The sequence below is a fragment of the Elephas maximus genome, chromosome 10, assembly GCF_024166365.1.
Source record: "Elephas maximus indicus isolate mEleMax1 chromosome 10, mEleMax1 primary haplotype, whole genome shotgun sequence".
Classification (NCBI taxonomy): Eukaryota; Metazoa; Chordata; class Mammalia; order Proboscidea; family Elephantidae; genus Elephas; species Elephas maximus.
This window is the reverse complement of record NC_064828.1, coordinates 90,347,420-90,359,421: the sequence shown is the minus strand read 5'-3', so window position 1 is coordinate 90,359,421 and position 12,002 is coordinate 90,347,420. Positions and strand designations below refer to the sequence as shown.

The 12,002-nt window shown below is 38.5% G+C and overlaps 1 protein-coding gene across 1 annotated transcript in view; it reads left to right on the top strand.

The window, feature by feature from the left end:
* Positions 1–12,002, top strand: part of SPTLC2 (serine palmitoyltransferase long chain base subunit 2) — a 132,412-nt gene that overhangs the window by 62,417 nt on the left and 57,993 nt on the right. Inside the window, exons 6-9 of the mRNA XM_049897378.1 lie at positions 6,343–6,436; positions 9,076–9,181; positions 9,692–9,911; positions 11,093–11,219. Of these exons, the coding sequence (XP_049753335.1) occupies positions 6,343–6,436; positions 9,076–9,181; positions 9,692–9,911; positions 11,093–11,219 (547 nt within the window). The remainder of the gene's footprint in view (positions 1–6,342; positions 6,437–9,075; positions 9,182–9,691; positions 9,912–11,092; positions 11,220–12,002) is intronic.

Genomic DNA, 12,002 nt, shown 5'->3' with positions numbered 1-12,002 from the left:
CAGTCTACTTCCAAAAATTAGGCAATGAATATCTTACGCATCACAATAGAATGTTGTCCAACTTGCTTGCTTTGGACATGTCATCAGGAGGGATCAATCCCTAGCAGAGCACATCATATTTGGTGAAGTAGAGGGCCAAGAAGGTCATGGGAGACTCTCAGTGAAATGGATTGGCACAGTAGCCACAGCAATGGACTTGAACATGCTGGCAATCATGAGGATAATGCATGCCTGGGCATTGTTTTGTGCTATTGTACATAAGGTCACCATGAGTCAGAGTCAACTAAAACAGCAGCAAACAGCAACATATTGTTATCACATTAAATGTAAATAGTTCATATACTGTAACTACAAGGCAGAGATTGTCAGATTGGATTTTTAAAAACTGTCCACAAGAAACCTACTTTAAATAGAAAGACACAGATAGTTTAAAAGTAAAAGAATGAAAAATCCTATAACATGCAAACACTATCAAAAGAAAGCTGGAGTGACTAAATTAATATAAACAGAGTTTAGAACAAGAAATATTTCTGGGGACAAAAAGGGATACTTCATAATGATAAAAAAAAAAAAACCAACAAAGGGGTTAATTTATCAAGAGGACGTAATTTTAAATGTATAGGTGGCTAATAACAGCTTCAAAGTGCATGAAGCAAAAACTGATGAAGCAGGAGAAATAGACAAATCTCAAAATTATACTTGAAGATTTCAACACTCCTTTATCAATAATTGGTAGAAGTAGTGACAGAAAATCAGTAAGGAGATAGAATACTCAAAAAACACTATCAATCAACTTGACTTTATTCACATTTATGAAACACTTCACCCTATAATAGCAAAACATTCATCCAAGGTAGACCACATTCTGGGCCATTAAACAAGTTTAAAGTAATTTAAATTATGCAAAGGATTTCCTCTGACCACAATGAAATTAGAAACCAGTAACACAAAGCCATCTGGAAAATCCCTGAATATTTGAAAAATTAAACACACTTCTAAATAACCTATAGGTCAAAGAAGAAAACAGGGAAAATAGAAAACATTTTGAACTAAATGGAAGTGCAGTATATCAAAATTTCTGAGATGAAGCTAAAGCTGTACTCAGAGGGATATTTATAACATTAAATGATTAGATTAGGAGAAAAGAAGTTTCCTTATCAACCCTCTACCTTAAGAAATTAGAAATAGAAGAGCAAATTAAATTCAAACCAAGCAAAAGGAAGGACTTAATAGAGATAAAAGCAGAAATCAATGAAGTAGAAAAGAGATAACAATAGAGAAAAACAGTGAAACTAAAGCTGAGTCTTTGAGAAGATGAATAAAATGAACAATTCTGTAACTGTAGCGGTCAAGAGAAAAAGAGAGAAAACACAACCTACCAGTAGCAGAAATGAGACAGAAGGGATATCACTACACATCTTACAAACAGTCAAATGATAAGAAAGAAATATTATGAACAACTTTTTGCCGGTAAATTCAATGACTTTGATAAAACGGACAAGTTCCATAAAAGACATAAACGTGTAGTTCTTTCACTTTAGATTGATTATATTACATTGCTGTTCTGCGTTTTGGCATTGTACACCTGGGATTTTTATTTGAAAGTTCTTAGAATTTTCACACTAAAGGATTAAGTAATCTCATTTTGCTTTTTCATGTATCCTCAGAAACCAACAAACCATTATGTAGAATTGGAGCCCTGGTGGCATAGTAATTAAGAGCTGGGCTGCCGACCAAAAGATCGGCAGTTCAGATCCACCAGGCACTCTTTGGAAACCTATGGGGCAGTTCTACTCTGTCCTAAAGGGTCGCTATCAGTTGGAATCGACTTGAGGGCACCTGACAACGCCAACAACCCTAAAGATTTATCTTTTAAATTAAAAATTAGAGTTGAAATATTACTAAATATCATTTAATCATATGACAGTTCACTTAAAGGCAGCAACTGAATAGCCCAGCTCTAAATTTCTTTGAATCTGATCCTAAATTTCTACGTGAGGTGGTGGGCTATTCAACTTAAAGGCAGGGGGAGGCAGTATATTAATTAAGAGAATATTTTGAGGAACCAGAAGCTTTGTATTGAGTCATTTAATATCTTTGTGACCTTGGGCAACATATTTAAGTCCTCTGAGTGGGAGTTTCCTCATATGTAAAGGTGGGATAATAATAGTATCTACCTCAAAGGGTTGTTATGAGGAATAAAAATGGTAATGCATTTAAAATTCCTGGTCTAATGCCTGAAACATACTAAGCACTTAGATGTCAGCTGCTGATGTTTTAATTTTTATTTGATTTTGAACCAAGGATATACTAGAGCCTCATAGTAGATTAGAAGAGAAAAAGATATACACATAGGAATGGTGAGTAAGGCATCTAAAAAGGAGGTGATAAACAAAAAGAATACAGTTATATTTTAGGTTTTCCAGACCCCCCAAAATTAAAATTGTTCGTGGAGGAAAGGAGTAGCTGGGTGGTCCTTTTAAGCTGTAGTGGAATCCCAAGAAGGGTAAATAAAGAATTTGAAGACTTGCAGAAGAGAAATCTAGCTTCTGTCCTTTTTTCTATTTTAACACTTTGTAGAAGATAATTTTAGACTTACAGAAAAGTTGCAAAAATAGTACAGAGAGTTCCTTTACACCCTTCACTTAGCTTCCCTTTATGTTAACATCTTACATAACCATGGAACATTTATCAAACCTAACAAATTAATCTAGATATAATACAATTAATGGAAGTACAGAACTTATTTGGATTTCCCCAGTTTTTCTACTGATATCCTTTTCTATTCCAGGATCCAACCCAGGATCTACATTGCATTTAGTTGTATCTCCTTGGTATCCTTTATCTGTGATAGTTCCTATCTTTTGAAAATCACTGGTCACTTATTTTGTAGAATGTCTCTCACTTTGGGTTTGCTTACTGTTCTGGCATATTGCATCCTTGTGGTATCATGCAGCATGTTCTTCTACCCTCAGTATTTCCTATAGACGGATAGTTAAAAATTGTTAGATCTACCAAAAAAAAAAAAAACCCAAACCCATTGCTGTCAAGTTGATTTTGACTCATAGTGACCCTATAGGACAGAGTAGAACTGCCCCATAGAGTTTCCAAGAAATGCCTGGTGGATTCTAACTGCCAGCCTCTTGGTTAGCAGCCATAGCACTTAACCATGTTTTAGTTAGATCTAGACTTCTTAATTAGGTTCAGGCTTAGTTTTTCTGTCAGGTTTTTTTTACTGTATAGTTTCTGTTGTATTACAACAAGAGTCACTTGATATCTTCTTTTTGTGACGTTAGGTGGCGTTAGCCTGATCAGCCCATTATGAAGTTCCCTATCAGTCCTTCACTTAATGGTTTTAGCAGTCATTGATAAATTTTCGTTGCAAAACAGTGATTTCCTAATCCTCCATTCCTTCTGCACTTGTTAGCTGGAGTTCTTCCAAAAAGAAGTTTTTCTCATCAACTATTAGGTAACCCTGAAATCAATTTGAACCAAAAAGGTAAATAGATAATTGATTATTTCCTTTTGTTTATCAAGTTTCAGAATGAGTTAGTGCTCTAACAACCGCCACATGTGACCAGTGAGTTTGAGTCTGTTGGTTTTGTTTTGAGTATTATCATGAACTCACAGATTTCTATGTGTTTGATGTGTCTCAGTGTGCTGCAGCCATGTTTTATATATATATATACACACACACACGAAGTTTCCTCTGGCCAGTGGGCGTGCTTCGCTCCTGTGGTGTCTTGTGTTTTGAATGAGTTTGAGTAGCCAGGTCTTTTTTTTTTTTTTTTTTTTAAACTCTTATATCCCTTCAACAGATAGGGAAAGGGAGCTTGCCAGAGGTCATCACACTCTGTGATCAAGTGCATGTGGCTTACAGAAGGCCTTTCCAGCAGAGATAGGTTTTACTATTTGTAGAGCGCTTACCTCAAGGAATTTTACAAGAGTTTGAGAGGTGTATTTGTAGAATCCAATGACTCAGCTTAAACATCCTGAAAGTAATGGATCACAGTGGAGCCAGTCAATAAGGGAGGGTAGAGCATCCAAAAATATATGGAGTTTTTACTGATAGAAATTTGAGTAGATTTTGAGAATACTGGTAACAAGAAGTTGAACTTTTAAAAGAGAAAATTGTGTAAATTTGGCTACCACTTACACCAGAATTGAAAAAATATGTATATTTTAATCAAGCACAGACGATTATACTGTGAAACGTCTTCCTCCTACCTAGCCCTGCTGGACCTAATCACCCAGTTCCTCTCCTCAGAGGTAACAAGTGTCAGCAATTCCTTGAGAATCACACCTGAGATAGCCTGGGTACATTTAAGCATCTATCATTTCTGCACGTCTTTCTACTGCACATACAGTGCTACATGGAACAATTTTGAGTATGTGTCACGTTATACGTTGTGTTGCTGTATCCGTAAGATAAATTACTATACATAACATCTTTGAGCTAAAATCTATATGCATGTGTAGTTTTGCCAAATTGCCCTTTGTAAAGGTTCTACAGTTTATGCTCGCACCAGCAGTACATAGGAGCACAGTGTATTTTAATCTTCTAACGTTTAGATGGACTTTAGTCAATTTGTGCAACCCTTGAAGTTGTCTGAAAATTTTTGTTTGTGAGCCTGTGTATTTTTTGGAAAAGGGGCTACAGCAATTATCAAATTTTCTGTCTCTGTGACAAAAAGGTAATGTTAAGGACCCTTGACCTAGACACAAAGCACTGAGAGATGCCCTGACTTAAGGAGCATCCACATACCAATTGGATGAGTCACTGACCTTGCTGGTGAAGCATTTCAAAAGAATCGCCTGTAAAAAGAGTCTCCTTATGCCACATACTGTGCCTTTTGTATATTAAAATCCTGTTAACCTTGTTGAAACCTTTTGTTGTGTGAATAGTCTTGGAATGCGGTATGGAATCAAAGATTATAAGAAGAAAATAGAGCATCTTATGATAGGAAAATGGGGAAATGAAGCAATTTAATAAAATTATAGGATACAATTTATTTCAGAAGTGCCTTGATTCCACAAGTGGTAACTTACGTGCTGTTGCTGGTTAAGAGCTGGTACTGTTCCTTAGATCTTGTACATGCTTGTCCCAGTAAGTCACTAGACACCATTTCTCCAAGGCTTTCTGGTTTGGAGTTCTAGAGCATCAGCTTTACGTACATTGTGATTGGAATTAATCCTATGGTGTACCAGGAAATTAAGGAAAACGGTAACTTCTAGTGTGGGACGAGGCTCTTCTTCACTTTCCTTCAGCAGAAAGTTATACGAGAGCCAGGCAGCCCTGAACTACTGTTTGACGTGCCCGTAAATAAAATTCCTTATATTAAGTCAATTTCAGGCATGGTAACAATGAGCCTTACTATACAGGAGGCCTTTTCTTTTTTGACAAAGAAAAAAACTTTTTCTCTGCATTAAGTTCTTGACAGTTTGAAGAGCCCCACGAGAGATGGAAGAGTAAGCACTGGGGAAGAAATTTTTTAAAAGGTGCTTTAGATTCTACCTGTTGCCTTAGCAGAAACTCACATTCACGTGTAGAGTAAAGCTTGTTAACGCATCTCTGGGTGGCATAAAGTTAAGTGTTCAACTACTAGGTGAAATGCTGGCAGTTCAAACCCACCCAGAGACGCCTGGGAAGACAGTCCTGGCAATCTGCTTCTGAAAGGTCACAGCCTTGAAAATTGCCTGGAGCAGTTCTACTGTACACCCATGGGGTCACCATGAGTCCGAACTGACTCTAAGGCAATTAACAACAACAGCAAAGCTTGTTAAGAAATTTTAAGGGCTAAACATAGGCTTATACCCTATGTCATTTGAGAGAAAGACTAATAAGTAGAATCATCACTGGACTCTACAATTTCTTAGGGGTGAGAGGAAGAATGTACAATTTCCACAGGCATTACTCCCTCAGCCACCATCCCCTGAAGCCTTTTTCCCACAAATAAAACAGTACATCCTATCAAAGCTCATATGGAAGTCCTCAAATCAAACAAACCCAAACCCCTATAAAAAAAAATCAGATTTTCAAAATAAGTAAAAACCTGTTACTGTATATCTGCACATTTACTGAGTCATTCACAGGACTGAAGAAATGATATTAACAGGCTAGAATTTTGATCTACTTAGAAGATATTCTTTGCAAAAAAAAAAAAAAAAAAATCATGTACCAGTCTCCTCTTTTTTTTTCTTCTTAAAATTGATGGTTTTACTGTTGTGCAAGACTTCCTTAAGAGGATATAATTAGATATTATTGATTTTAGCGTTTTGTAATTTGTGTAACTAAACCTTTCCCTTCCAGCTTCTTAACGCACTGTGTTTGTGGTTTTGCAGGGTTGCCTGATTCTGAGTGATGAACTGAACCATGCGTCGCTCGTTCTAGGAGCAAGACTGTCAGGGGCAACCATTCGAATCTTCAAACATAACAGTGAGTTTGTTGTGGAGTTCACTGCCAGCCTTAGCATTAATATTCTTTGGTCAGTGGAAATGGTAACATTAATTATGTTAATGATAGAAAATACAAATGAAGCTCAAGTAGCAACATTTAAAACGTCCATCTGGCCCAATTTTTAGAGTTTTTCTCTTCCTCCTTAGAGTAAAAGTAGAGGCTGAAGGAAGCCTTTTGGTATAAAATAGAATGTATTCCTTTTACTTTATCTTTCAATTGTGTCCTCCCTTTTCCTTGTATACTTGTTCAGTATACATTTACTAGATAAAACTGTGGTCTGTCTTGCTGTAACACTAGGAGTATGGAGATAAATAAAGCAAAGTCTCTGATGGCAAGGGTTTTTGACTGGCTAGTGAAGAGACTTAGAGATAAACCACTAGTTACAGTACAAGGGATAGAAAACCAAAAACCAAACCTGTGGCCACTGAGTCAGTTCAGACTCATAGCAACCCTATAGGACAGAGTAGAACTGCCCCATAGTGTTTCCAAGGAGCACCTGGTAGATCTGAACTGCCGACCTTTTGGTTAGCAGCCATAGCTCTTAACCACTACGCCACCAGCGTTTCCATACTAAAATATAGATATGAACAGATGTCCTAAAAGCTCAGGGGAAAGTGGTACTAAGCCAAATCTTTGTCTTCCTAAGTGGAAATATCTTTGTACATTATTAATCATTTGCATTTTAAAAATTCATAATTTTCATAGTTAAAACACTCGCATGTCAGGAGAAAGGATTATCAAACACTATGTTTAATATTGTCTTTTTGCCAAAATGTGTATGCATGTGTGTTCACACAATGGAATACTACACATTGATAAAGAACAGTGATGAATCTGTGAAACATTTCATAATATGGAAGAGCCTGGAAGGCATTATGCTGAGTAAAATTAGTCAGTTGCAAAAAGATGAATATTGTATAAGACCACAGTTATAGGACCTTGAGAAATAGTTTAAACTGAGAAGAACACATTTTTTGTGGGTATGAGAAGGGGGAGGGAGGGAGGGTGGGAGAGTAGTATTTACTAATTAGATAGTAGATAATAGCTACTTTAGGTGAAGGGAAGGACAACACTCAATACAGGGGAGGTCAGCACAACTGGACTAAACCCAAAGCAAAAAAGTTTCCTGAATAAACCGAATGCTTCAAAGGTCAGTGAAGCAGGGGTTTGGGGATCATGGTTTCAGGGGACATCTAAGTCAATTGGCATAATAAAATCTATTAAGAAAACATTCTGCATCCCACTTTGAAGAGTGGCGTCTGGGGTCTCAAACAGTAGCAGCCGGCCATCTAAGATGCATCAATGAGTCTCAACCCACCTGGATCAAAGGAGAATGAAGAACACCAAGGACACAAGGTAATTACGAACCCAAGAGACAGAAAGGGCTGCATGAACCAGAAACAACATCATGCTGAGACCAGAAGAACTAGATGGTGCCCAGCTACAACCAATGACTGCCCTGACAGGGAACACAACAGAGGACCTCTGAGGGAGCAGGAGAACAGTGGGATGCAGATCCCAAATTCTTGTAAAAAGACCAGACTTAATGGTTTGACTGAGACTAGAAGGACCCTGGTGGTCATGGCCCCCAAACCTGCTATTGGCCCAGGACAGGAACCATTCCCAAAGCCAACTCTTCAGACATGGATTGGACTGGACAGTGGGTTGGGGAGGGATGCTGACGAGGAGTGAGCTACTTGGATCAGGTGGACACTTGAGACTATGTTGGCATCTCCTGCCTGGAGGGGAAATGGGAGGGTAGAGGGGGTTAGAAGCTGGCAAAATGGACACAAAAAGAGACAGTGAAAGGAGGGAGTGGGCTGTCTCACTGAGGGGAGAGTAACTGGGAGTATGTAGTAAGGTGTATATAAGTTTTTATGTGAGAGACTGCCTTGATTTGTAAACTGTCACTTAAAGCACAATAAACTTATTTAAAAAAAAAGTATGCATATAGACAAATGTCTAGAAGAATATATACCATAATTCTGGGTCTATATCTCTGTATGGAAGGATTATGGGTGGCAGTTACTTCCATTTTGTCTTTGTCTTTGTCTTGTCTAAAGTGTTTTAGGATGAGAATGGTGCATACAGTATTTTGTTTTATGTCCCCATTGTTGTGTAACCTGCTGTTTTCTTTTTACAATACATGTGGACACCATTCGTCAGAACATTCTTTATGCCCATGTTTGCTTTTTAGGAGGTAGATGTATTTGTCCTCTTGCTCAGTCTTCTTTATGCATTTATTTCTGAATGACTGACTAGGATTAGAGAAGCAACTTGATTCTGTAGACACAAAAAAGCTACCTGAATGGCAAGGTTATTTCACATAAAACACATGAAACATGGGACATTTTATAGCGTGCTAACCTAGCCCACAATGCCGTACTCATTTAGTAGAGTTTTTATGGTTTTGAGCATTTGTTAGACTTTTTATTTTAATTCAACATAGCAGCAACTCACCCATTTTGCCCGATCTGTTTCTGTCCAACTGAAAATATGTTAATGTCCTTTGCTCTTTGAGACATACTCCCTGATTAAGAAATGAATATCTGTACTTCTAGAATGAAGTTAGGAAAGAGGAAAATAGTTTGTGCTGAAGTTTTTTTTGGGTGCAATAGATATGCAGAGCCTGGAGAAGCTGTTGAAAGATGCCATTGTTTATGGTCAGCCTCGGACGCGAAGGCCCTGGAAGAAAATTCTGATCCTTGTGGAAGGAATATATAGGTAATCCTGCTTTATTTTCTTATTGTTGTGACTTGACCCCGTGAAATCATATAATTTTTAAGCTGAAGGGAGCTCTCATGTAGACCCTTTCTGGAAACTAAGGAGGTGGTGTTTATGACTTGGGAAAAATACCTGCAGGCAGAGCCAGCACTAGAACAGAGTCCTTTTGTCAGGCTCTTTGTTCTTTCCACTATACTACACTGTCTCCAACCTCCCCCTCTCCCTTTCTATCTGGGTCCTTTATTTTCCTACTGTTTATAGAGGAAATTTTTACGTAGGGGGAAGAATTAGAATAAGTTTTCTAATCTATCAAAACAAATTACACACCATTTAATTATAAGGGGTATTTTATTTTGGATAACTATTTGCTGCCCTTACGTTTATTGCCTTATCTCTTAATGTTTTCTGTTCTTTTGTATAATTTCAATTGCATATGCCATGTGATGCAGAGTCTAATGTTGTCCATTATTATGAGCTTTCTATATATTTTTATGTATCCTGTTTTGCCAGCATGGAGGGATCCATTGTTCGCCTTCCTGAAGTGATTGCTCTTAAGAAGAAATACAAAGCATACTTGTATCTAGATGAAGCTCACAGCATTGGGGCCCTGGGCCCTACAGGTCGAGGTGTGGTAGACTACTTTGGCCTGAATCCTGAAGATGTGGACATTATGATGGGAACCTTCACAAAGAGCTTTGGTGCCGCTGGAGGATACATTGGAGGCAAGAAGGTAAATGGGCCACGAGACTCTATAAGTAAAGATAAAGATACTGGCTACTAGACTTAGTAGGTCATGTTTAGCACAGAGGGTCCTGAACTGGGATGCTGAAATCCTGAGTTAGTTTGTGGTTGAGGCTCATACTGCCAGCAGGCTTCACACTTCAGCTGTCTGGTGAGTGACTCTGATGTCTCCTCACTGAACTAAATGCTGGCTCTGTTTATTGTTTCTTGTTTTAGCTTCTTTCTAAACTGGTCTGAGGTACAGAATACCCTGTTGTATGAAAGAACACACAGTGATACTTCCTGTTTGCTGTAGTCTTCTGTTGGACTTGAGATCACATCATCATACGACTGCCACACTACATCATAACTGCCAAACCACTGAGAACCATGGCCCAGCCAAGATGACACAACCTTAACGATCACAAAGGCCATAGAAGCAGAACTAAGACAATAAATCAGAATTAGTGAGATTGAAGATAAATCCCATGGCACCAACTTGTTTGAGGAAAAATCGGAAAAAAGAATGTGTTGTTTCTACACTTTTTAGTGTTTTTGAAGTGATAGACTGTTTTATAGTCACATTTTATGTCTGTGTACTAAAGATGCTCTTTATTGTGATACATACTATAAGCTTCTTGTGTGCACATTTTATTAAAAAATTTAGTAAATTTAAAAGATATCCAGGGATAGGGATATACAGTTGGTTGTTTTGAAATCCTTGTAACTGACTGGTTTTTCTTGTGTTCTAATGAAAGACCTAGCGAATTTCTGTTTAGTTTCTGTCACATTTACGTCATTTTGTAAATCTCTGTGTACCTGGAGAATATTTAATGCCTGTAAGACTGATGTTAGAGAGCCATCTACTATTTAAGGGTGTAAAGATAGGCAGTATAGAGTGAGATGAAGATGACATCAAATGATATGTTCTCCTAAATTTAGAGGGTTTCTTTAAAACTAGCTTTTCTTCCATATTATGACTTGTTTAAAAAACAAAATAAAGCCTAAGAACTTTGCCATGTTTCTGGCCCAGTTGTTGCTGAGAGCATGCTTTGAGCACATTGGTTGACCTTGCAACCCAGGTAAGTGTCCCTATTGCAGCACTGTAGAAGGAAGGAGTCTGCTAGTGCCTAGGAGGGCAGCACTGACCTTGTCAGTGAATTCAAGACTTGCCTCTGATTGTCTCCCTAGGAGCTGATAGACTATCTGCGGACACATTCTCATAGCGCAGTGTACGCCACGTCTCTGTCACCACCTGTCGTGGAGCAGATCATCACCTCTATGAAGTGCATTATGGGGCTGGATGGCACCAGCCTTGGTAAGTCTCTCTTCTTGGAAAAATTCTTAGGCTCAGTAAGTATTTAGCAGCCAAGCTAAATAGCTTTTTTCTTAAGGAGTCAGGTGTGCTAAAGGGCAGAGCTGGCAGGCGTGGGAGGCTTGGTTTCTGTGGTCAGTTTTCTGCCGGTTAGAGACATATGCCGTGAGAGCTAGACTTGTTCCTTGTTTATTGAGGGTGTGGCTTTAACCTTACTCTGCTACACACCCTCCTAACGCAGGTAATACACCTTCAGGGTCTTCCTGGAACTGCACAATTTTTATGTGAAAATGTAACTCATTGTGTAAAACCCAAAACCCATTGTCACCACCCAGTCAGTTCTGACTCATAGCAACCCTGTAGGACAGAGTGGAACTGCCCTATAGGGTTTCCAAGGCTGTAAGTCTTAACAGAAGCAGACTGTCACATCTTTCTCCTGCAGAGCGACGGTGGGTTTTAACTGCTGACCTTTCAGTTAGTAGCCAAGTGCTTAACCACTGCACCATCAAGGGCTTCTTCATTGTGCAGTGGTGTTTTACTGACGAAATATTTAAAAGCTGCTTTTTCCATGAACTGGAGCTCCGGTGGCCCAGTGGTTAAGAGCTCAGCAGTTAACCAAAAGGTTGGTGGTTTGAATCCACCAGCCACTCCTTGGAAACCCTAGGGGTCAGTTCTACTCTGTCCTCTAGGGTTGCTACTAGTCAAGATCGACTTGACAGCAGTGGGTTTGGTTTTTTTGGTTTTTCCCATGAATTAATGTCCTTGATTTGATGCCTTTTTAACAAG